The sequence below is a fragment of the Conger conger genome, chromosome 11 (assembly GCF_963514075.1).
Source record: "Conger conger chromosome 11, fConCon1.1, whole genome shotgun sequence".
In the NCBI taxonomy this organism is placed as follows: domain Eukaryota; kingdom Metazoa; phylum Chordata; class Actinopteri; order Anguilliformes; family Congridae; genus Conger; species Conger conger.
In genome coordinates this window covers 40,413,442-40,439,643 of record NC_083770.1, presented here as the reverse complement: position 1 = coordinate 40,439,643, position 26,202 = coordinate 40,413,442, and the positions used below count along the sequence as shown (strand labels likewise).

At 46.4% G+C, this 26,202-nt stretch overlaps 2 protein-coding genes across 2 annotated transcripts in view; one reads left to right on the top strand and one right to left on the bottom strand.

The window, feature by feature from the left end:
• The window catches only part of ikbkb (inhibitor of nuclear factor kappa B kinase subunit beta), a 29,092-nt gene extending 17,807 nt beyond the window's left edge, over window positions 1-11,285 (bottom strand). The window contains exons 1-5 of the mRNA XM_061261451.1: window positions 10,892-11,285; window positions 9,309-9,468; window positions 6,990-7,084; window positions 2,754-2,871; window positions 2,088-2,157 (exon numbers count right to left, since the gene is read on the bottom strand). Coding sequence (XP_061117435.1) covers window positions 2,088-2,157; window positions 2,754-2,871; window positions 6,990-7,084; window positions 9,309-9,413 — 388 coding nt within the window. The 5' untranslated portion in view covers window positions 9,414-9,468; window positions 10,892-11,285. The remainder of the gene's footprint in view (window positions 1-2,087; window positions 2,158-2,753; window positions 2,872-6,989; window positions 7,085-9,308; window positions 9,469-10,891) is intronic.
• A 2,527-nt stretch (window positions 11,286-13,812) lies between these two features.
• plat (plasminogen activator, tissue) overlaps window positions 13,813-26,202 on the top strand; it is a 22,031-nt gene continuing 9,641 nt past the window's right edge. Inside the window, exons 1-5 of the mRNA XM_061261758.1 lie at window positions 13,813-13,974; window positions 22,580-22,671; window positions 23,072-23,114; window positions 24,415-24,558; window positions 26,078-26,188. Of these exons, the coding sequence (XP_061117742.1) occupies window positions 22,609-22,671; window positions 23,072-23,114; window positions 24,415-24,558; window positions 26,078-26,188 (361 nt within the window). The 5' untranslated portion in view covers window positions 13,813-13,974; window positions 22,580-22,608. The remainder of the gene's footprint in view (window positions 13,975-22,579; window positions 22,672-23,071; window positions 23,115-24,414; window positions 24,559-26,077; window positions 26,189-26,202) is intronic.

The window sequence follows — 26,202 nt, the reverse complement described above, 5'->3', positions numbered from 1 at the left end:
CACACATACACACACACATACACCACACACTCGTACATCACACACACATACACGCATACCACACATATACACCACACACACATACATACACATACACCACACACACGCACACCACACCACACACACCCACCACACATACGCGCATCCACACACACACACCCACCACACATACACAGCACACAGGGCACACACACACACACACACACAAATGACAATGATCGATTAGAGCACACATGGGAATTTAAATCACAGATCCTGCTTCCAGCAGCTGATTAACACCTGACTGTCTGTCCAGTGTTGCAGAATTGAGGGGTGTTATTTTGGGATGGTGTATATGTGCCCTAACACCCCTGTAGTCTGTGCACCCCCCACCCCCACTCAATTAGAATAAAAAATAAAATCTAAAACTAGGACTTTGTGGAAAAACTTAAGTTTCAGGAATTCAAGAAGGAGCTATTTTTGTAAGTCATTTTGAGCTAAAGGTGTCCTGCCAACTCCCTGTATTCGAAGACGTAAAGATTTTACTGCAAAACATTGTTCACATCCCGTCCAATTGTTCTCTGTGTGTTTGTAACCTGTGGCAACCAAAACCCACCCTCTGGGAGAAGTCTGTAAAAAAAATCTGTAAGTGAGTCCAGTTTTTCAGGATTGTAAAAATAAAATGAGTACATAATAGTGCATTATATTTCCCTGCTTTTGTTTCAAACACAGGCCGTGATCTCAGACGATGGACACAAAGCCGGCCCTAAAGAGTGTTGTTGTGGCCCCAAAGTACTGCATCATAAACACTGAGTTGTGTGGTCCAGGGATGGCTGTGGCCCGAATGACTGCGTAGTGTTTATGCCAGCAGTCTGCTCTGCTCTGCTCTGGCTTGTAGTTTTAAGATAGCACTAGTTTCCCTGGGAGAGCGTGTTTGAGAGTTTCCTTTAAAGCGTACATGCTTTGGATCAGTGTCTGTTAGCGTTTTAGGTCCGGAGCCAGGGTGAGTCTTCGGGGGGAATCGGAAAAAGAGCCCACAAAACCACAGCCGGCCGAGTGCGTAGAGAGCGCGTAGTTTGTGACGCAGTACGTAACTCACAACCCCTGCGCTGTTCCTGGAGTGCGGTGCGTCGCCAGTGACGCGGCGTGTAACTCAGTCCTCGTCAGCAGGAAGTGATGCGTCTTTGGGTGGTGACTGGAAACAGGCGTCACCAGGCTGGGTGGCCTCGCCCTTCCAAGTAATGAGCCAATTGGACAATGGAGCGTGGGGTCGTATGAGTGCACCATCGTCATGGTGACGGTGGAGACTGGATGGGGAGGGGGGGGGGGGGTGCCCTTGACGGTGTCATTGGGAAGGGACCGTGAAACTGACCCCGCCCCCCGGTGAATCTGTCATCAGAGCGCCGGAGACAGGAAATGTTCCGACACAGCCGACGAGTTCCCTTCCGTCTTTCCGGTTCAGTGAACCGGGAATAGTTTTGGTAAATATCGCCGTAGAAGTGTGACTACTTCTAAAACTGTACACGCTGGTATGTCACAGAAACCCATAGAAAATAAAAGATTTTGGTAAAAGATTTTTAAAAATGTGTTGTTTATAGGGCAATTTGATAGGATTTTGTACATTCAGAGTACATTCAGGATGTCTGCCATTTCGATCTACGAAGAACTTCCCTGCATTTCAGTTTTACTGTGTTAGGATGTGTAAGATTTGAAGCTCAATATCTCGAAACTACTCAGAATGCAGTTAGAACCTTACAATTCCACGGTCAAAATATTTTGACTGGAGAGATTAAGAGCCTTCCTCAGGGGCACAATGTGTGTGCTGACAAAGGAATTGAACCTGCAGACCTTAGGAGGCCATGCCACTTCCTTAACCACTGCACTACACTATAAAACATCCCACAGTCCAGAGGTGCAGTAAACTAGCACAGTCACAGAGCACTGAGAAAGGTGTTTCTCTGGAGTTTCTCACATGGCAGCCAGGCAGATGTGTGAGTGTGTGTGTCAATGGATGAATGAGAGGCATCAATTGTTCATCAGGTAAGGAGCAGGCTGTGTTCAGGGTGTGTTGAGGTAAGGAGCAGGGTGTGTTCAGGTGTGATACTCACATATGTCACGCAAGAGAATGAGAATGGGCCCTTCTCTCATTCCACAGCAGTTATCCAAAGAATTCAGGTACTGCAGACACATAAACACCAAATCAGCATCTCTGGTCTCAGACCAATCAAATTCCAGCTCCTCCTGTCTCAGACCAATCAAAAACCAGCTCTTCCTATGCAAGTGTGCTGTGTTCGTGTCAGACCTGGGTCAGATACATAATTGTTTTGGATGCATTCAATACTTTTCTGTGCTCGATTGATCTTGTCTGGTGCTGTTCAGTCAACCAAGAGGACCAGAACGTGGGATTTGCACTTTTTGAGATCATTTCATAGGTTCCAATATACCAGTTCCAATATACAGGTGTGTGTGTGTGTACAGATATGTCTAGCTACACAGGTGTGTGTGTGTAGGTACACAGGTTTGTGTACAGGTGTGTGTAGTTGTACAGATTTGTCTAGGTACACAGGTGTGTGTGTGTAGGTGTACTGTGTCTGTACAGGTGTACAGTCTTGGTACAGGTATGTGTAGGTGTACTATTTGTACAAGTATGTGTAGGTGTACTGTGTCTGTACAGGTGTAGTTGTACAGTGTTTGTACAGCTAGGTACAAGGCTACATTGGCCTACATTTTGTGTGTAGGTGTACAGGCGTACAGCGTTGGTACAGGTGACTGACCTTGCGCAGGTCTCCTCCCTGGCAGTACTCCATGGCCAGCAGTGGCAGGTCATTAGTGGCCAGTTTCTGCATCCCCTCTGGGACCTCCCGTGCTGCCACCACGTTCTCATGCTTTAGTCTGTAGGGGTTCGGTGGGTTAACGGGCGCACCGCGTGTTCAACTCTATTTCCAGCACAGTCAAAAGGGTAACAAAGGGTGATGACCCAGACTTGAACCACAACAAAAATAATTACCCCTGTTTCTTTGAGCCAATTGTTTTTGGTGTTGTTTATTGATGATTACAGATGCTCTTTATCCAGAGCGATGTACAATAAAGTGCAAATCAGAACCAGTGCGTTGAAGACCCTAGAGGAAAGTACAATTCCAATTCCTAGAGTGATGGTAAATGGTTGGCATTTAGTGAGTGATCATATCGATAAAACTTTGAGCCCTTGAAGAATAAATAAACTTTCCAAGTAGCATACCATGGTTGGCAGCTAGAATACCCCGATTACTAAAATATATACACACACACATAATATTTACACAGTTGACTGTGAGATTCAAATAGAAAGCTTAATGAGTAGAAAAAGAGATCTCTACTATCTCTATCTCTACACTCTAGCTGGCTTGCTGAACGTGAATTAATTAAAACAGAAATCATTCCAAGCCTTTTTAAATATTATTAGCCTGTGTACCAATATATACTGATCTATAGTCAAAGTATTTTCCCCTTGGAATTCCCCACAAAAATATAATTTCACAGTTGTTCTTTTTAGATTTCTTCTTCTTACCGAAATATTCAAATGTAAAAGTTACGCCCTTCCCTCCCCACAGGGCAGCCTGTAACCTAGAGGCTAAGTTACATGACTGAGACCCAGATGTAGCCATGATAAGATCAGCACAGCTGTTGGGCCCTTGAGCAAGGCCCTTAGCCCCACATTGCTCAATGTTCTCCCCGTGTCTGCGTGGGTTTCCTCCGGGGACTCCGGTTTCCTCCCACAGTCCAAAGACATGCACGTTAGGCTGATTGGAGAGTCTAAATTGCCCGTAGGTATGAGTGTGTGAGTGAATGGTGTGTGTGCCCTGCGATAGACTGGCGACCTGTCCAGGGTGTATTCCTGCCTTTCGCCCAATGTATGCTGGGATAGGCTCCAGCCCCCCTGCGACCCTGATCAGGATAAGCGGGTTCAGATAATGGATGGATGGATGGAGTTGTTCTTTTTAGATTTCTTCTTCTTACCGAAATATTCAAATGTAAAAGTTACGCCCTTCCCTCCCTACAGGGCAGCCTGTAACCTAGAGGCTAAGTTACATGACTGGGACCCAGATGTAGCCATGATAAGATCAGCACAGCTGTTGGGCCCTTGAGCAAGGCCCTTAGCCCCACATTGCTCAATGTTCTCCCTGTGTCTGCGTGGGTTTCCTCCGGGTGCTCCGGTTTCCTCCCACAGTCCAAAGACACGCAGGTCAGGCTGATTGGAGAGTCTAAATTGCCTGTAGGTATGAGTGTGTGAGTGAATGGTGTGTGTGCCCTGCGATGGACTGGCGATCTGTCCAGGGTGTATTCCTGCCTTTCGCCCAATGTATGCTGGGATAGGCTCCAGCCCCCCCTGCGACCCTGTTCAGGATAAGCGGGTTCAGATAATGGATGGATGGATTTTGGCCTGATCACGCCCCCCCCACGCTCACAGTCCTTCCCGTCATGTTGCATAACACTGCAAAACCTGGCTTTGATTGTCCAGGGCTGAGACGATTGTTTCAGAAACAAACATTGTTTATTGGCATTAAAAAGGCCAATAAAACCCAGAGAGAATGGGGAGAAACTAAAGCAAAATAAAAATGAGTTGGGTAATCGCAAAACCCAATTTCTAGGAATAACAGCTCTGGCTGCGGGGCTCTGATAAATGCACACCTCATGTTCCAAAACCAATAACATGCGTGTGATCGTGGAGATCAGAGGACTGAGAGCGGTTACTTCATTCTGTAGCAGCGTAGGCAGGAGGGAAGGGTCATTGTTCTGCTGTGCTGCTTCGCTGATCTTATCTGAGCGGCTCTGTGAACACCAATAACCAACCCAAACAGTGTGGGCCGGTGTTGTTATTTCTGACCCATCTACTTTACACAGAGAGCCTCACGGAGATCAGGCCAGACCATGGCATCATTCACTGCCCCTGATGCAATATGAGAGCAGATGCATGATGGGATATGGGTGGAAAGCACCTACTGGCTCTGATTTGTCTGTATCGTCAGGGACAAAATCCAAATGTTTCAAGTTATTAAATATGATTTAAATATTAAAAATGAGAGAATAGAGCCTGTAGCCTAGTGGCGAAGGTACTTGACTGGGACAAGTTCAAGTCTCAGTGTAGCCACAGTAAGATCAGTGCAGCTGTTGGGCCCTTTCTGCTGCATCAATCCAGGGCGGACTGGCCCCTGTTTAGTCTAATCAACTGTAAATCACTTTGGGTAAAAGCATCAGCAAAATAACAAATTTTCATTCTGAAATACGAATGGCAGAGGGGTGGAAATGTACAGGTTCAGTGTAGTAGAGTGACATCACACTCACACCCACAAACACATGTGCTTAATATTGCTTTACTGAACTGAAAAACATGATATTACAGCATACAAATAGCTGAGCTTATTGCGTTACTAAATGCGTAAGTTATTGTTACAGATTAAAAGACTACAACTAAAATAACGCATGTGAGTGAGTGCATATGACATTTGGGCACAGTGGTTTCCATGGCAGATTTGTGTGGGCACAGGATAAGGTTTGTGGTTCAGACCATGTCTGTCTGTCAGGAGACACTATAAAAACAGTAAACCAAAAACAAATATCTACCACGCCCCAAAATGGCTCCCCTCCAGACCCAGGCTTGTCCCAGAACCAGGAGGGGAGCGGGTGGAGAGCGCACTGTCCTCAAACCCACTCCGTTCTGCTCCCAGGGGCCCATAAACGCCAAACCGGCTATGAAAACATCCGTGGCCTTTACGACCTCGTTATGTGTTCGGTCATTTTTACAGTCTGGGATTCACAGCTTCTCCCTTGTTTTCGTCACTAAATTTAGCTTGATCTTTACTTTAAAAACTGAATTTCCACAGCTGAGGGCATAATAAAAAAAAGAAGAAATAAAGAAGAAAAAAAAAGACGTCATATCAACAGTGATGTTCATTATTTTAGCACCTACTTGGCTGAAGTCCAGTGTGTTCATCAACATTATCTGAACTTCTGATGCTATCCGATACCTGCCAGAAAGTGAGGCAATGTTTTGGCCAGCAGCTCCCTGTTAGCATGTAAGTTCCAGTAAGGCAGTATGGCCTCAGACTTCCAGGGAGGATGAGCAGTCTCACAGTGGCGTCACACTTTGGTGTGACGCCACGGCCCCATTAGCGTGAGTCAGGAGTCGGAGGCCTCAGAGAAACGCTCTGAGAAACACGGCACGCGGTTATCACTTTCAGATCCACCTGCTACCAACTGTTCCAAAACCTGGCTTGTGTGCTGTTTTTTTTCCAGCAGGGCTGTTTTTTGGGAAATCTCTGTAGATACTGCCACGCCCGCTGCCCCATCGGTTGAGTTGCTCGATGGCTGCCAGTTTGGACCTCCAAAGGGAAGTGGCAGTGGAGCCACGATAAGAGCTACACAGCTGTTGGGCCCCTGAACAGGGCCCTTAACCTCACATTGGCAAAGGGGGGATTGGCACCTGCTTAGTCTAATCAACTGTAAGTTTGAAAAGGAGCCCGATAAATAGCTTGGCTCCATTTTGTGGGCCCCGCTCTCCCCCCTCACCTCCCTCTCTACGTGCACCTGGCGGTCGAGCTGCACGTTCACGCCTGTTTTCCGTTCTGGTTCCTCAGTGGTGGAATGACTTGCCTACCACTGTCAGAACAGCAGAATCCCTCCCCCTATTTCGACGCAGACTCAAAACCCACCTTTTCAAACTCTACCTTAGTCCTCCCTCCTGATTTCCCCTGCCCCTCCTTTCTGATATCCCTATCCTTGTCTAACCCCCCCCCCCCCCAAAAAAATTTTTTAAAAAAAAATATGCACTTATGATGACAACTATGTTTAGAACAGCATTTCATGTGTATTTAGCTAGTTTCTGGATTTGATGCTTTGACTTATGGTAGAACCTATGCACTTGTAAGTCGCTCTGGATTAAAAGCGTCTGCCAAATGACTAAAATGTAAATGTAAAATGTAAGACTCAGCAGAGCTTGGCTCCATTTTGTGGGCCCCGCTCTCCCCCCTCACCTCTTCATTATCTGGATCTCCAGACACCAGCGCTCCTTGTTCCTTTCGCTCAGCTCCTGACGGCACTGCTTGATGGCTATCTGCTCCTCCGTGTCCTGCAGTCACAGTACAGAGAGAGAGACAGAGATGGAGTGAGAGAGGGGAGAGAGAGAGATGGAGTGAGAGGGGGGAGAGAGACAGGTGGAGAGAGGGGTAGAGAGATGGAGTGGGAGACCGATGCAGAGAGGGGGAGAGAGATGGAGTGAGAGGGGGGAAGAGAGACAGATGGAGTGAGAAGAGGGAAGAGAGAGATGGAGTGAGAGAGGGGAAGAGAGAGATGGAGTGAAAGAGAGCGGGAAGAGAGATGGAGTGAGAGAGTGGGAGAGGGTGAGCAAGAGAGAGGGAGATGGTGAGCATTGCGTCTGTTGAGGAGGTTATATTGTTTTTTTGATTGTTTATGTTTGTAGAAGTTCTAAAATGTACAAATAACCTTTTATCAAAATTAATTTAAATGAAAAATCTGGACCCTAATTATCTAATATCCCATCCTGCACCATGAGCCATTACATCACTGTAGTGTTTCCTGTGATATTTCTGATTGGCCTTATATTTGGATACTACTGCTGTTTGAAGTATCCGGGAAGTGGAAATGAATCAATCTAACATAAAGCACAAGGGCGCGGCTGCACATGTGTCACACTCAGATCCATCCCCGTGTCATTTCCTGTTGGAACGTTCCTGGCTGCAGAATCGGATCGGATGGTAACAGCATGCTGTCTAACCCTAAACACCCTACATAATACTGAGTGCAAAAGGTGACACAATAGGTCATGTGGTATCAACTATCAAGTCTGTTATTTTTACCTTTTTGAAAAGAGGTTCTGTGAAGTCCAAGGCTGCACATTTTAAATCCCATAAAATGCGCACGTAGAGCGTTTTGGCAGATTTAGGATCTTTGGGCATTTTCAGGGGCCTCCCTTACACAAGCACACTTTCAGGAGCCACATTACATAAGCACGTTTCCCACTTTCAGCGGCCTCCAGTACTCAAGCACACTTCCCACTTTCAGCGGCCTCCAGTACTCAAGCACACTTCCCAATTTCAGGGGCCTCCAGTACTCAAGCACACTTCCCACTTTCAGCGGCCTCCAGTACTCAAGCACACTTCCCACTTTCAGCGGCCTCCAGTACTCAAGCACACTTCCCACTTTCAGGGGCCTCCAGTACTCAAGCACACTTCCCACTTTCAGGGGCCTCCAGTACTCAAGCACACTTCCCACTCTCAGGGGCCTCCAGTACACAAGCACACTTTACATTTTCCTGCAGAATGAAAACTCCTTGTTCACAGATGCACTCCAGCAGAGAGTCACATAATTGAAACTGATCTCTCTTTATTCTGCAGTGCAGAACGCACAACAGAGAACGACTGTAAAAGCACCAGAGTGTGTATGACAGAGAAAAAGACTAAAAGCACCACTCTACCGGGCCTCCTCAGGTCGAGCAAGAGCAGGCTGCAGGTTTTAATTTCAGGGGGGGCCCATGCATCCCCACTCCCACCCGCGCTCCCACCACACACCCTAAACCAAGAGGAAGCCCCGCAGGATGCTCTGGTCCCGGACAGGAAGTCACCGTGCGCGGCCGCTATAGTGGTTCCCATAGCGTAATGTACAGCTCATCCTGTAACAGGATCCATCATCATCATCATCTTTCGGAGAAACACCTCCACTGCGGAGTGACATCACAGGCAGAATATAACCTGCCTTTCCTGCGCTGAACGCCCCGCTTCCTCTGCCCATTACGGGCACGGGGAGAAACGCAGGAAAGGGTGTGGCACCGCTGAGAGAAGAACCACATTGTTGGGCCATCTGTAAGGGGGTTGTCTGAGGAAACGACACTCGACACTACTGTGTCCTTAAAATATGTATGTCTACTCAACACACTGCAGACTGCGTGACATATCCCCATGCTTGGGTCCAGCGGTGTGGCGGAAGTGCCGTAAGACGCCCGCCCTTGTAATGAAAAGCCCCAGCCTCTTCCTCCATCCTCTGTTTCAGAGACGGCCGAACTCATCTGATGAATCACGACGTGTAGGGGCAGCCTGTGGCCTAGTGCCTAAGGTACTTAACTGGGACCCAGAAGGTTTGTGGTTCAAGCCCCCTGTGTAGCCACGATAAGATCTGCACAGCTGTTGGGCCCTTGAGCAAGCATTGCTTAACCCTGCACTGACTCCAGAGAGGATTGTCCCCTTCTTAGTCTGACCTACTGTAAGCCCCTTTGGTGTCTTATTTATTTATGGCCTCATGCAGACCTCTGTTTAGGACCGGCGAATCACTGCCCTCACCTTGTTCTGCCATCGCGTGACGTTCCCGAATCCTCCGGTTCCCAGCCGCTCCTTCAGTTCCCAGGAGCCGCAGGTCTGCAGCTGCTGGGGGGGCATGCGACTCATGTCTCCCCCTCCTCCGCCTGCCTGCTGTGTCCTCGCTCTCGCGCCACACGCAACCCTGCGGAGTCACAGGGTGAGCAGCCAATCACACGCAGCCCTGCAGAGTCACAGGGCCAGCAGCCAATCACACGCAGCCCTGCGGAGTCACAGGGCCAGCAGCCAATCACACGCAGCCCTGCGGAGTCACAGGGCCAGCAGCCAATCACACGCAGCCCTGTGGAGTCACAGGGCCAGCAGCCAATCACACGCAGGGAGGACTTTCACACTGACAGAGAGACAAAATAATCTGGCTGTGCTATAATCTCATAAACTGCAGGTCTGTCTGTATTATGATAGTGTCATTAGCATAAAGGCTAAATATACCGACACAGAAAAAAAACATGAAATGTATTTTGCAATTTTTGCAGTGCTAAAATATAAAATATATTTTAAAATACATTAAATATATCTGAAAGAGGATCAACAGATATGGCCATATATGGCAATATATCTTAAATATATAGGCTAGCAATATATTTTTCCATGTGCGTAGGCAACTGCTGAGTTCTAGTGAACTATGGGAAGATTATTGACAAAGACAGAAAGGGTAGCAGTCCCTAAACCCACACGTCATTCTCTCATGACTAACGATTTCACTTTTACAAGCTATCAAACCCACTTTCAATTCCTGCGAATTGCTTTTCAAAGCTGCAAGCATCTCAAAACTGTTTCCGTGTAGGACTTCCTGACTTCACTGCAGTTCAAAGTAAACTTCTTGGGTTTTACAATGTTTAGTTCACTTTGAAAGTGTGCATGTGAAATTGAAAAAAATATACAGCTGTATATGCAGTGGCACCCCAGACAGGCAATGGACAAAAAATACTACAAGAAATACACAAAATAGCCAGGTGGCCAGAGACAAATGTAGAGGAGCCAATAATTATGAAAACTTGATTTTGGTTAAATGTATTTTCTTATTAAACACATGTTTGATTTTGGCTGATTCCATTGAAATATTAATAAAGTATATTGTTTCTTTATAAGCATTTTCTGTGCATTGCCAGTCAGGGGGTGCGTATAATTCTAGAGCCCATTGTATCTTGTCGGCCTATGACAATGCTAGCTAGCTAGCAAGGACCATTCTGTTTGCCTTACGCAACCATCTTCTTCCTTTTTTCCCATGCATATGCATTAAAAGGATTCTGTATTGTTCCATGTACAGTAGTAAACTACTGGAAGGTGAACTCTTGCTAATGTATGTACGGCAATACCCGTGGCTCCCTAAATAGTGTGCTAACCTAATCTCATGTTTGTTAACCGCTGTCAGCTACTGAGTAACTTCATTCATTTGAATAATGTTCATCGCGACACATACGGAGTACTCTGTCGATAATCTATACTGTAAAATCATTAATCACTAGCTATAATGCCTAATGCGCTCGAAGCACAGGCGCTTGCGGTTTCAACTCGTAGGACAGTGACATTCGGAGGAAAGGTCTTACCTCCGGCAGCTAAATCAAAGAATTTCCTTCAGGATTAACGTGACTTTTCAATGGTTCCAAGGCACCTATTAGATCTTCTGATGAAGCACTAAAGCACAGTCCTACAAGTAAACCATGTATATCCACAGCATGCTCGCATATAAATCTTCGCAAGTGTGTCTAACTTGGTTATTTACACTTTGCTATCATGTGTTAGCTAGCGACTGTAGCTGTCTAGAATCCTACGCGATTACGTTCTTTCAGAACTTTGAACCAGATTGCTAGTAACCTATACAACTTTCCCGCGTTGTAATCCATGTACCGATATATTTCATTTTAATTTTAAGAAGTAGGAAACACCAAGATTGCACTATCGCTAGCTACTGTCTCATGAGTGTTGTTTATCCTATTTGCGTCTACTTCCTGAAATATTATTTCCTGTAACATAAGCTTTCGCTTTCGCTTGGTAACTAGTCAAGCCGTCTCCTGCATTCGGCGCAAGAGAACCCCGCCTGACCAACGTCTTACAAACGCAACTTCTGAAAATTAATCTACTGTGTACATCTGACACAATAAAAAATGTTTAAAAAGCTCACAGTCCATGAATTCAACCCACAGAATACAGTCTCCTTGTCGGTCACAATATTGTGCACAACAGATTTAAAACCACCCAGAGACGATAGAGCCTCCTGTTTCAACCTTTATACACTCTATGGTTTCAACCTTATGAAGTTATTCTGCACCCAGGGTGTATTATCAGATCTGCAGTTCTTACTATTACTACTGAATACATTAGAAGCGTTTAAAAGCACCTGATAAGTGCTATCATGGAAGGGAAGGAGATAGTGAAGGAGGTTTACCCAGCATTGATTTATGAATAAAAAGATAATACGATTCTTGGAATGGGCAGTGGTGGGTTGGCAGTAATGGACAATATGAATAATATTTCTCGATGTAGGGGAGTGGTGTACACATTACTCAGTAGTACATATGAGTGGACAGGGCAGGCAGCGATGTTGGGTCGGGTGGGTTGGATTTGGGCCAGGGTAAATTTCACAAGTTTTTTATTTTCCATAAAGACAGTCACATCATCGATGAATGCAAGTGAATCTGTTTCCAGTGGCAGCCATACATGCCCAAGCCATAACTACATCCACCATGTTCCACAGATGGAGAGGGATATTTTGGATCATGACCTGGAGGAACTCTTCTCCTCAGCGTTGGGATGGAATTACTACTGTGGTAAATGCCCCGGTAGAGGTACAATTGAATGCACCTGTAGGGTACCAACAAGCGACAAGCATTTGTACTGTTTTTGCCACTTTTCATACCTTTATTTCTGAGAGTGCTCATGCGAAGTTCTCTCAAGAAGGTATCTGAAAAATCCCTGCAGGTTTTCTTCAGCTGGATTGAGCCGAACACATGGGATAATGTCGACAGGCTGCCTATCGTGAGCCGGGCGGGGTGCCTTTAATGAGGCCTCAGCTGGACGGGGGTAGATAGGTGGGCAGCGTGTGCGATCTGGGCTGCCTAGCACAAGATAGCTGCATGGCACAAGGCTAATCCAGCTGGGACACAGGAGATAAGTGTATAGCACAACTTTAATCCTGCTTCTGATACCTCAAGCCATGGGGCTCTGTTTTTACCACTGAAATCTTTGAAGCTTTACTCATTTACTACTAAAATGTTTATTTACAGTGAATAAGGATATTAATCATTTTTAGTACTAACTGTAGGAGTGTAATAACAGTAGAAAGTGCTATAAAATTACAGTACTTTACTGGCAACTCTGCCACCAGTAAATTACTGCTAAATGTACATTTACAGTGAATAAGGATATTAATCATTTTTAGTACAAACTGTAGGAGTGTAATAACAGTAAGAAATATGTTAAATCAGGGCCGTGAATTGGCCTGCTTGTCAACTGCTGTAATGTTATATTCCCGATGGAATGCAGCAGGCATTTCCCCTGGAAAAGAGAATCTGACAGGTGCTCATAAGACAATGGCTATATGCAACAACAAAATGGAGTTGTGTATTTATTTGCCATTGTTGGATAATTATCTCCTCTATTACAGTGTGAGACACACACACAATTACTTACTTACTAATCATGCCCATAAATTATATTTTCCACAGGGCAGTAGCCTTGTTTCTTTGAATCTCCCAAATTGTTCCAAGGGTTTACTGATCATAGCTACGGTTGTTACAGCATGTATGTCACCTGACTCATGTTTAGATTTCTGGGGTGGGTGGGTTGGATGCCATGTGAGGCAGTGCCGTGGCAAGAACTACTCTGATTTAGTGCCATCAGTGGGTTCTGAAAAGATGTTACATTACAGTTATTTAGCTGACACTTATCCAAAGTGACTTACAGTTGATTAGACTAGAGAGGGGCCAATCTTATCCTGGAGGTTAGAACAAGTGCAACAGTTATGGGTGGAAGAGATCTTAGCCTAAAGACACATTACAAATAATAGCAGTTGTACGGTTGTGTAATTTCGCAATATATAATTCAATTCATGAACTGAGAAAACCCCGTGTTTTATGTTGTCTCAATTCATTTATTGCATTTTATTTCATTTTGTGTATTGGCTGAATTTTACTAGAACTGATCACAACCCAAGAAATATCACCCTGCCAAACCTGCTCAAACCCTAGGGTGTACCGTGCCGTACAGTGTACGCACGTTACCCTCTAACAGCACTTAATGTCACAGAACTTGGCATTTGTTCGGTACCCAGGGTGATTCTGCATAATCTCGAAAAGCAGGAGTGTAAATGATGAATTGATTACCTCACGAAGGATGTAGCTAGCTGATGTCATGCTGAGTGTACCCCGGTATCAGAGTGAGTTTGACACCGAGCCAGCCTGCTGCTTTCCGCCCGCCCTCCTCAAAATTAGGCGCAACCCACCCAGTCTACATAAACACCACCAGTCCACTTCGTTCAAATTGCACACAGTATCCCTTCTTCCCTGGAGGAGAGCGCCGCAAATAAATACGGATCCGAACGATACGGCAAACACATTTCAGCGACGGACTTTGGAGTACCCGACGGTAGGCTACACAAGACGCGATTCCGAGAGTCAAGTTCGTATTTAAGGTAAGACGAAACAACAACTTCCGTGCCCATGTTTCTATGTTGTGATACTGTATTGGTTGTGTGTGCTACACTGTGCATTTTTTAAATCCAAAGCTGTCGAACAGACCACGAAAATAAACGTTTAATAAAATAAGTATAATAATTTAAAATAAGTAATAATTTATGACAAGTTTAGCAAGTAAATATAATTTGTAAAAGTATCTGAATTGAGGAGTTCAGTTTTTTCCGTTATTTTATTTCGAAAAGCTCATGACTTTGAAACAAGCTTCGGAAGGATAATTTCAAAGCTCATGCCTAAACGTTACCATTAAAATGTCACTCAGAAATGTGTTATTTAATTTGCTTTTTGTTACTCCGACAGCGATAATGCAAAAGAAGAATAATGATCACGTATAATATGACGGTAATAATGTTGCTGATGTGTAATGTATTAATTTATGGCAGTAATATGAACTCGTGCGTGAGATGGATGTACAGGAGCTGTAAATCGGAGCGTGCGGACAATGTACGTGGATTTATTCCTGCAGTGCGAGTCCTCCACAGCAGGGTTTTAAGGGACTTTTGGGACTCAAAATCTCATGATACCGAAAGGAAAAATGAAACAGTTCATTCCAGTAAAAAAAAAAAAACATAGACCAGGAAAACGTGAAATGCATTCCACCCTGAAAAAGACAGAACAGTCCTTTAACCGGAGATGAGGTGTGCCGAATAGAATAGCGAACTTGCAGTATTGCCAAATGTACAGAGTTTAGGACAATGACATACCTCATAGGAATTATGCATGATGCAGTAATGCTTGTGTAGTTTACTCCTAATTCTGTCCAGGAGTGCAGATATTTTAACCTGAGTCAGACTGGCTCTGGGAGGATGCTGGAGTTTTAGAAATGAATTCTTGGCCGTTTTCAGATTTGGTCTGTGCTTTATTTTCCATATTGTAGTCACAAACACTCCTGTCCTCCCTCTGCTCTGGGGTACCTTTCTGTTCATGTACCAAACTGCATTACAGTTATTTAGCTGACACTTTTATCCAAAGTAACTAAGCAGGGGCCAATCCCCACTGCAATGTGGGGTTAAGTGCCTTGCTCAAGGGCCTAACAGCTGCACTGATCTTACCATGGTCATACTGGGGTTTGAACCACCAACCTTCTGGGTCCCGGTCAAGCAATTTAGCCACTAGATTATAGGCTGTGTCCCCTGAAAGTACTGTAATGTTCTTTTTGGGTACAAATGAGTACTTTTTCCAAGCAGAAAATTAACAAATAAATTACATATTGCAGGCTAGGGGTACAATCCTATGTACCTATGCGACCCAGCAATTGTACCATTTCAGGCACTTTTCTTACCTTTATTTCTGAGAGTGTACTGGCCGAATAAGCATTAATCTGTGTGAGCAGTGTTACGGGAGGATCTGTGGAACGCCACTGTGGAAAAACTAGCCCCCCGTCCTCCCCTTCCCCCTTCCCCACCGGAATTCTCGGAGTTGTCCGTATCGTTCCGGCAGCAGGCCGGCTCTGCGTGGGATAACTGCGCGCTTGTTTGGCAGTTATTGGAGCGCTGATAGCGTCACCGCTGTGGAATTCCAGAGGCAATTCCGGTTTCTCACTGACAGACAGGTGGCAGAGACGTCCCCTCTCCGATTAGACTGCAGACTCCCGCACACACAGCCCCTGTGTAGCCACAATAAGAGCTGTTGGGCCCTTGAGCAAGGCTCTCAACCCCACATTGCTCCAGGGGTGAATGTCCCCTAATTAGTCTAATACGCTGTGTCTCGTCTAAGTCACTTTGGATAAAAAGCATCAGCTAAATAACAAATTATATGTATTTTATCTCAGACGATCTACTGCAAGGTTCGCTTTGCTGGGGCAGGATTGTTTAGACTGGCGTTAAAACACAAGTGAACACTCACCGTGTCTCTGCAGGTGGTTTGTGGGGGAGGTAAAGCCATCCCGAGTGAATGTGGTTTCGTAATGACCAATCCCAGCCCAGCTTTGCGTTGCTTGGTAACCCCCTGATCCCCTGCATTTTGGGCATAGTTTTGCGGCTCTGTCCCGTCGCTGTGCTGCACTGTGTGGCTCGGTGACCTGGGTGCTGACTCAGCAGGTCGCACACAGCCCCCCCTCCCTAATATAGGGGGGCTGATATGGTTTATATACGTACTGAGCGGTGGGGAATGTATTCTCCAGTGTACACCCTCTCATGTACAGCATTAGCAGCAGTGTTTAAACTGAACTGGCGCTGGGTAACTCTGCTGGGACAGCGTCTTTAACATTACCATTTTACCCCCCCATTTACATGTTCACCAGCTCACACCACCAACAGTAAGAATCCCCTAAATCAGGGAAAGCACCTCACACCTGAATTAATTGCCCATTCATTCCAATCTGCCAATCTGCAAGTTTTTTCTCTACAATTACAGGTTTCTTTCTCTCTCCGTCTGCCTGCCTCCATCTTCGTCTCCTTCCTAAAACCTCCCTCTTGTCTTACTGCCCCTCCGAATCAACCACCAGTTACAATGCTTGCTGATGTCACAGGTCACAAGTCGCGGTGACCAATCCCGCGATCAGCGGGTAAACGTATCTGCTCCCTGTTCTGTGTGGTGAGTCAGTCGTTCTCTATGAATGTGGCCCTGTGTGTGGCACTTGACCTTGAATGCGTCCTTTCATAACTGCCTGTTGTGATGCAGATGCGCTTCAGTGTGTCTTTCTAGACCTCACCCTGGGTGATGTGCTTCAGTGGGGGGCCATTTTGTGCCCTGCATCATGAATGGAAGCCAGGGGCACAATGCCCTCCTCTGTGTGGAGGATAATGGCCGACCTCTCCTGCAGCTGGCTCACCTTTCAGATGAGACTCTGATAGCTGCTCCCCCTGTCAGACTCTGCTCTCAACCGCTTCTCAGAACACTGCTGATGACAGCACTGCTCGTTCTGTGTAGCGAGTTTCTGCTATTTTACAATGGTCCCTTTCAATCTATGAGACTGTTGGGGTGATTTTAGTGCCATTGATTGAGACCGCTGCTGTAGAAAGTACAGAGCAGGCACAGGGATAATTTTAGCAGAGATAGCGGCAGTTTGAGACGCGTTCTCGCCAGCTGAGTGAAAACTCATGTGGAGATCTCCTGAAACACAGCTCTCACTTTGGACTGCTGGAACCCTCTGAAAAAGAGCCATCAAGTGTTCTGTGAGAAGAGAAAGAGTTAGTCTCTGTTGCCTGCGTGTATCGAAAGCAATGCTCAAAGGACTGGTCTGTGCACGCTTTCCCTGGCACAAACCATTCATTCTTTTACTACAGCTGAGGATCTGGTTCATAGGATGCAGCTTATAGTTTAGCTTATGGAGACGTGCTGGAGTCATGCTGTAGTTCGTGCCTCTCTCTGGGACTGACCGTGGTTCAGTAGAATGTGGACTCTGGGCCTCACAGCCCTGGGGGACTGATGGGAGGAAAGCCCGTTTTCCCGGGCGTGCCCCATGTGTCCCCCTGCGGCTCCATGCAGAACAGCCCCAGTCCCAGCTCCAGAGCCTGTGAGCCCTCATTAATACAGCAGGCATCTGCTTGGGTGTTGAGTCATCCTGGATGAACTACAGTAACTGGCAAATATAAAACAGCATGCTTTGTTTTCTGAGTGTGGTGAGATCGACTCAACTTCAGCTGGGGTGTGGGGGATCAAGCTCAGGTTTCTTGCAGGCGGCCAATCACGTGATTCATCCTCAGCCCATAGGCTGCTGGGAGTTCGGGGGTCTCTGAAAGGTAGCAAGGTAGCATGATATTTATCTGTATGAGTCTGCTGCTGAGTGTTGGCTGAGTGGGGACCCTTCTCCACAGAGGTATGGGAGCAGCTTCTTCCAGTGCTGTTCGTGTGTCGGCTGAAACCATGTTTCCTGCCAGCTGTGTCCTTTAACAACTTTCCACAAAAGTGAAGCAGCTGCAACACACATTTATGTGTGGCTCTGTGTGCGTGTCTGTGTATGTGTATGTGTGTGTGTGTGTGTGTATGTGTGTGTGTGCGTGCGTGTGTGCATGTGTATGTGTTTACCGAATGAACTTGCAAGTGTCCATTTCATTGTTCTGAACTGCGTGTCTATATTGTTTATGTCCTTTGATGTTGCTTTGGTATGTGGGCATGAATAGAAGTATTAAAGCGTGTGTGTGTGTGTGTCTGCACGCAACAGAAGTCAGGCCTGGTGCTTTTCCCCACACAATGAGCAGAGTTTACCACTGAACAGACCACAGCCAGCAGAGTGGTCTGGAGAAGGGGACATATGCAAGAGAAGAATGAGAGAGAACGAGTGAGAAAGGTTGTGGAGAGGATCTGGCAGGAAAACAAGATTTATGGCTGGGGGAAAGAAGAAGAATAAAGGGAGCTGGAGAGTGAAAAACTGAGGAACTCAGGACACTGAGGAGGGAAGCAGAGAGAGAGAGCTAGCGAGGGATAGAGAGGGATAGAGAGGGAGAGAGGGGGAGAGAGGTTAATGGATACAGGCAGTGTCTGAGGGAAAAATGCATTAGTCATCAATTCTGCTGAGAGACAAAAGCCAATGGAACAGAAACACAAACCAGAGAGAGAGAGGCCGCTACAGAGCTGGAGAACGATTGCAGTGCTGAGCCGGGCTGTGACTCTATGGATACTCCTGTGTCTGAGCCTTTAGTGCGCGAACACAGAGTTAGCATCTTGCGTTTAAAGGAATGTCATATCTACTCATGACGGAACATGAGTGGGTGCGGAGGGAGAAAGCAGAGATAGGAAATGATCCAAGTGCGATTCTGTCAGCACAGATACACCCCGGCTAATGCTGGTGCAGGCATCTAATCTAATGCTAATGTGTGTGCGTGAATGTGTGTGTATGTGGTGTGAGTGTGTGCGGGTGTGTGTGCACAGTCTATGTGTGCGTGTGTGTGTGTGGTCTATGTGTGTGTGTGTGTATACGTGTGTTTGTGAGTGTGTGTGTATGTGGTGTGAGTGTGTGTATGTACTTACATGTGTGTGTGTGTGCGCGTGTGTTTGTGAGAGAGAGTCAGATTCTCCACCAACGCAAGTTCCAACAGCTGCAGGGTAAGTTTATTCAGTGGAGTGAAAGTGCTGTTGTAATTAGGTCAGGTTGGAACACTCATGCAAGGGTGTGGCATAAGAATCAAAGAAACAATACAGCAGCCAATTTAATTACCCCCCCCCCCCCGCCCATCTCTCCACCCCCCACCAAGGCTTGCTATCCCATAATCCCTCCCTGTTAGTAAGGCTGTAAAGCCCTGCATTTTGGTCGGGGCCGCAACAAAACCGCAACAGGCTACGACCGTCACCCAGTTCCCCTGACGTTGTAATTTAACGTGTCTGGCTTTGATCAGGGAAAACCCCAAATCCTGCGCTGGGGTGACCATGTGGGTTTACGGTCCTGTGCCTGTCTGGGTCGCGATTTTCTTTCTTCGGCTGGTCCTGATTCGGTGGCGGGCCAAACCACCATCTTCAGTTCAGCGTGGAGCGCTCTCCCCCGGGGGAAAATGCAGCTTGACCAGCTTAAATGACCAGCTCCCAGCTGTTTTTTCAGCAGGGTCTCTCTCTCTCTCTCTCTCTCCCTCTCCCTCTCTTTCTCTCTCCCTCTCTCTCTCTCTCTCTCTCCTTCTCCCTCTCCCTCTCTTTCTCTCTCCCTCTCCCTCTCTCTCTCTGTCTCTCTCTCTGTCTCTCTGTCTCTCAGACTCTCAGACTGAGTCACGTTCTTAATCATAGCTGGCACCAGAGAAATAAGGTCAGACTGGTGTTTGGATCAGAGCTCAGCCTGGGTCGTCCTGGGGTTTGGAGCATGTGTTCTGTCTGCGGGGACGAGGACCAGTTCATACTGTTTGTGTGACTATCAAGCCCATTGTGGTGTCCAACATTTCACTACATTACATTACAATACATTATATTGCACTGCACTATTCTACATTACATTACACTGTAGTACATTACAATACATTACATTACACTGCACTATACTATATTACATTGCAATACATTACATTACACTACACCATGCTGCATTACATTACACTACATTACAGTAGTTTTAAACAGCCCATCTGGTGCAGCTGTCGTAAAGATGGCTGTTTGTTATCTCCTCCTCTGGCTGTGTGTGTGCATTTCCTCACCCAGCCTGCATACAGTATGTATATTTTTAAAGTATGTATTTTTAATTATCCTCATACCCCCAGCTGAGCTGCTGCACTGCTATCGGCAGTGCTTCCTGGCTGGCCGAATGTCGGGAAGACGTTAGGCGTGGTGTGCAGGGGGGCTGCTTATCTGTACAATCCCCATGCAGGCAGAGAGGGTCCCCTGGGGGGGGGGGGCACCAGGGGCCTGGGGGGCCTAGGGCGCCAGTGGAGAGCTGGAAGCAGGGTGGTCGTTAGAGATGAGAGCCGTCCTTCCATCCTGTATGTCTGTAAATGAGTGTGAGCGTGTGAACACTGCAGACTTCTGATACGTGCTGCCCTGTGATAGGGCAGGGGGGAGGGGGCAGGGGGCAGGGGGGAGGGGGGTAGGCGAAGCACACACCCAGTGAAGGGCTAATGCACAAGGGGTTATTGGACATAAGGAATGTTCATTTAATCAATGGCAGAGAAACAGAGTTACACAAAGACAAACCGAGGCAGCATGTAACCTACTGGCTACGGGACTTGACCGGGATACCGAAGGTTGCTGGTTCAAGCCCCGGTGTAGCCACAATAAGATCTGTGCAGCTGTGGGGCCCTTGAGCAAGGCCCTTAACTCCGCATTGCTCCAGGGCGAATTGGACCGGCGAATCAACTGTAAGTCGCTCCGGATAAAAGCGTCAGCTAAATAACTATAAAAGGAGGGATGAAGGCGACGTGAGAAAGAAAATGCCGGAGACGGGGATATAATAACGGGTGGACAGATGACTGCAGCTCAGTGCTGTTGCTGTTAACATGGGAACCGTGAGGGGACACCGTTGTCATAGTGACCAAAGGTCAAAGGGGAAAAGGCAGTTGCATTGTGTGAAGAACCTGAAGAATAGAGCCCTTTGAATGCTTATGGGTTTCTGAAATGTTAAACATGTTTTGCCAAACCCAACGCTATCCCTCCTCCCGTGTTATGTCCTCTCTTAGGACCTCCCGGAGTGCCTGTGTTTCAGGAAATCGTGAGAAATTTTAAATAATCATCAAGTTCCGAGATTTGTGCGTGGTACCGACAGGTCCTTTCCTGCTCCTAGTTGGCATGGAAGGAAATAAAATAATAAAATTAGACCGTTTTAAATGAATTCAACGCCCTTCTGAACAATCAGCTGCTGAAATCATGTTTATGATTCGCTGTCCGGTTGGCATGCTTACAAGGCCGTCTGGCTGTTTTGGGGGTGGGTGGGGTTCATAACTGTTTATGTAAAGTACAGCCTCTGTCAAAAGTTTTTCCCAGAGAGTTTCAAACTGTCTGACTGTTTGTGAAATCTTTACCAAACAGATTCAGCCAGTGTACACTCAACTAAATAGGCCCTGTCTGTAAGTTGTTGTTTTTTTTAGTCAGATGAAGTAAGTCTGACTCTACTGTATGCAAAACATGTGTCTCATGTGAACTCAGTCTTGGTGGGAGTTTTGTCTGTGTGAGGTGAGTTGAAGTCACATAACTGTACTGCTGAGAGAGGACTGTTTTAGGCTTCGGAAGAGGTGCAGTTCAGATATTCTCTTTTGTTTTCATCTCCACCAGATGTTGTGTGATCTATGGCTGACCCCTCACCTCTGACCTCCGACCCCACCTGTTTCCTCAGTTTATGATGTTGGGAGGGATCTTACCAACATCAAATAAAAAACATACATCAAATGAAAGTGATATCTTTAACCTAAAATGACTCTTAAAAGAAAACAGTTTTCGGGCCATTTTATCTTTTGCAATTTCCGAAGTTGTTTTTGGCAGGGCAGGTCTTGTTTCTGGACAATATGTCAAACTTTCTCTGTCACACCCTCTTTTGTTTCTATGCAAATATTTAGATGTCTGTCTGCTGTCACTTATCACTGTGCCTGTGTGTGTGTGTGTGTGTGTGTGTGTGTGCACGCGTGTGTGTGTGTGTGTGTGTGCGTGCGTGTGTCAGACCAGATTGCCTGTTGCTGCTCTGACATGACCACTCAGTAGAACGACCTCCTCATTGAATAATTAAACAATTAATGACTCTCATCCTGTTGGAGGGATGAGGACTCATGTAACACACTCTATGTTAGTGGTCCTGACGAGCCGCATGGTGTGCTGGCTTTAGTTGTTAACTCGTCTGCCCTGGTTTCTTGTGTCTGAATCGGTTGCTGATATTAAACCCAAAACACTAACCAGCCCACCAGGAGTGAGGACCACTGCTCTGTGTAAAAGAATAGTTTATTCCTGAGTGAAAAAGCCTTGTTTTTGTATAGGGAGTAGTCGGTATGATGACGTGTTAAAGCCATAATCCTTCCAGGATTATTATTGGTGGTAGTCTGCTGGGTTCAACACATGTGCTGTGATAGGATCCAGCTCTGAGTCAACGATACAGACTGTGGCTTTCTAGGAAGTGATTATACACACATACACACTCACACACACACACATACACACACATACACACACATATAATTACTAGGTGCTTCATTTGCTGTATTCCAGGCGAAGGGCTCCAGTTGTGTTTGAAGACCATGACCAGACTGCTGGGACTTGTGCTCCTGCTGTCAGCTCTCTGCTGCTCCCTGGGGGATGAGGTAGGCATTGCAGCCTCTCTTTGGCAGAGATTGCCATGGTGTGTGTGTGTGTGTCTGTGTTGGTGTGTGTGCCATGGCCTTAAATAAAATTCTAAAGATAGACTTCTTGAGGTTTCCCTTCTTCCTTCTTCCTCCGTTTTTTCCTCTGCCTGTACCAGCTGGCCTTTCTCTTTCTTCCACTCACCCACTCTTTCCATCCCTCGTTCCTTTGTTTATCCTCTCCCTCCTCCCCGTCCCTCTCATCCCTTGTTCCCTTGTTTATCCTCTCCTCTCACTCCTCCCCATCTCTCTCTCTCATCCCTCGTTTCTGTCCCCATTCCGGCCCTGAAGCAGTGCAGTGAATTCTGTAGTCATTCTGAAATATGGCTGATTGATGGGTAATTCTCGCTCTGTTCCACAGGGGGCGCCACGTCGATTCAGGAGAGGAACACGGAGCTGGTCAGGTGAGTTTGGCGCTCTCTCTCTCTCTCTCCCTACCTTTCTCCCTCTCTCTTGCTCACATTCTCTCTTAGGTTCCCTCTTTCTGTCTTTCTCCTTCTTCCCCTCTCTCTCTCCCTCTCCCCCTTTCTCTATCTCTCTCCCCCTCCCTTCCTCTCTCTCTCTCCCTCTCTTTCTTTCTCTCTTTTTCTCTCTCCCCCCTCTCTCCCCCTCTCCCCCCCTCGCTCTCCCCCCTCTATCTCTCTCCCTCTACCCCTCTCTCTCTCCCCCTCTCTCTCTCCCTCTCCCCCTCTCCCCCCCTCTCTATCTCTCTCTCTCCCCCTCTCTCTCTCCCTCTCCCCCTCTCCCCCCCTCTCTATCTCTCTCTCTCTCCCTCTCTCTCTCTCGCTCTGCATGATGAAAGCTTAAACAGGCTCGGGCAGCACTATCACACGTGAGTCAGGTCTCTGCTGTAAATCACACAGACACTCAGACAGGCCGACGGTCTGGGGCCTACAGCTCCGTATGAGGTGGAACAGGATGTTTAAGACGCGGCCCGTTCAGGACGGCCAGCCCCCCCTGGTCTCTGCCCCCCCTCAACCCGCTATCCATCCTGTTTGTCTTTCTCCATTCCACATTCATCACCTCTCTCCCTCTATCTCTCTCTCGCTATCTGTTTGATGATATAAGTCTTAGATGAAGTGTTTTAGGCTCTGTTCCCATCCCTCAGTAATCTCATAATTAGCTCCATATCAGACTGTGTGATTTACGATCTCTGCTGCTTCCTCTTTCATCACTCTATCCTTTCTTTTCTCCTCCGTGTCATTTATCACCTTATCTTCCTGTTCTTTATAGATGTAGTACAGTAATCCCATTGTCTGTCTGTCTGTGTGTGTGTGTGTCTGTCTGTGTGTGTGTGTGTGTGTGTGTGTGTATGTATGTGTATGCGTGTGCATGCGTGTATGTGTCTGTGTATGTGTGTGTATAATGTAATGTGTGTGTATGTGTGTGTATAATGTGTATGTGTGTCTGTGTGTGTGTGTATGTATGTGTGTGTGTGTGTGTGTGTGTATAATGTGTATGTGTGTCTGTGTGTGTGTATATGTGTGTGTATGCGTGTGTGTGTGTGTATGTGTGTGTGTGTATGTGTGTATAATGTGTATGTGTGTATGTATGTGTCTGCGTGTGTGTGTGTGTGTATAATGTGTGTATGTGTGTCTGTGTGTGTGTATAATGTGTGTGTGTGTCTGTGTGTGTGTGTGTATATCTGTGTGTATGCGTGTGTGTGTGTGTGTGTATGTGTGTGTATGCGTGTCCGTACCCCAGTCTCTCTCTCTGTAGGCTGTAAGGATGTGTCAGGGCGGTTGCGGGTTCGAGGGGAGACATGGCTGCGCTGGAGAGCTCATAGGGTGGAGTTCTGCCGCTGCTCTGTGAGGGGGCAGGAGCGCTGTCACACGGTGCCCGTCACCAGTGAGTGACACCCAGACCCCGGGAAGCTCAAACACACACACAAGTCTCTCTCACACACACACACACACACGCAGAAACTTCTCTCTCTCTCACACACACACACATATATACACACATATATATATATATATATATACACACTCACACACACACATATATACACACACATACACATAAATCTCTCAGAAACACTCACACAAGTCTCTCACAAATACACACATACACACACACACACAGACCTCTCACACACACACAAGTATCTTACAAACACACACACACACACACATACACACATACACACACACCAGTCTCTCACACACAGACACACACACATACACACACACCAGTCTCTCGCACACAGACACACACACACACACATACACACACACCAGTCTCTCACACACAGACACACACACACACACACACCAGTCTCTCACACACAGACACACACACACACACACACACACACACACACCAGTCTCTCACACACAGACATACACACACCAGTCTCTCACTGGTGTTATAGGTGGGGGTGCTCAGTATGGGGCTGCCTCTAATCACTGGCTTTGAGCATCAGCAGAAACAACAGCTCTATATAATTATGTATCTATTACACACAACCTGTACTTCTGCCACCAGAGTGACGAACATGTAGACCCAGAGTAACCCCATAGAGCAAACCGCCAAATTAGAACCAGGTTTCTCCTCTGTGGTCTGACCCAGTGCCTGTCTGGGGGGTGGGAGTGGGTATAGGGTGATTCAGAACAGTGGGTCATTGACTTACATTTAAGGTCATTTATAATAATTTTATTCTTGGTATTTTTTGGGGGGAATACCCGCCTGGCGTGTGTGATATTTTGTAGTGCTGTTATCGTATGTTATTGTATGTGTTCCATTATTATTCATCTGCCTTTCATCAAGTCTGTATTGTTTTCCAGTTGAGATGATAAGACTGACGCACGTTCAATTAGGTCACTGTGGGGTGGGAGTGTAGAGCAGACAGGGGTAGGGGGGTGTAGGGGGAACACCAAATCTTTCCCTTGAACAAGAAAACATCAGCATATCCTTTACGGAAGTATTTTTCTGCCACAGGAACTAGGAGTAGAAAAAAGATGGGTCACACTTTGGGTCACACTTTACAATAAGGTTCATGAATTGGCATTAACTAATGTAGTTAACATTAATTAATAATGAACAAATACAGTAATTAAACATGAAATTAACTTTTCATTAGTTAATGCATTCGTTAAAAATTTGCTAACATTCCTTACATGATATTTATACATTGGCAAACCATAGGGTGAACTTATAATTAGTTAACCATTAACAAATACATTAACTGACTTTTTCATTCCAATATGAATTGGCAATAACTAATGTGGTTGTTAACATGAATCAATGATGTACAAATACATTAACAGAGCTGTACAGATTAACTAATAGTTAACAACTACATTAATTCAGGCCAATTCAAGGAACCTAATTGTGTTTCTGACTCACACACACGTGTCTTCCGTAGCGTGTCCCCAGTCGCGGTGCTATAACGGCGGGACGTGTAAAGAGGCAGTGTACTCCAGCGACTTCCTGTGCCAGTGCCCGACTGGCTTCTCCGGAGACCGGTGTGAAATCAGTGAGTGTCCGCCG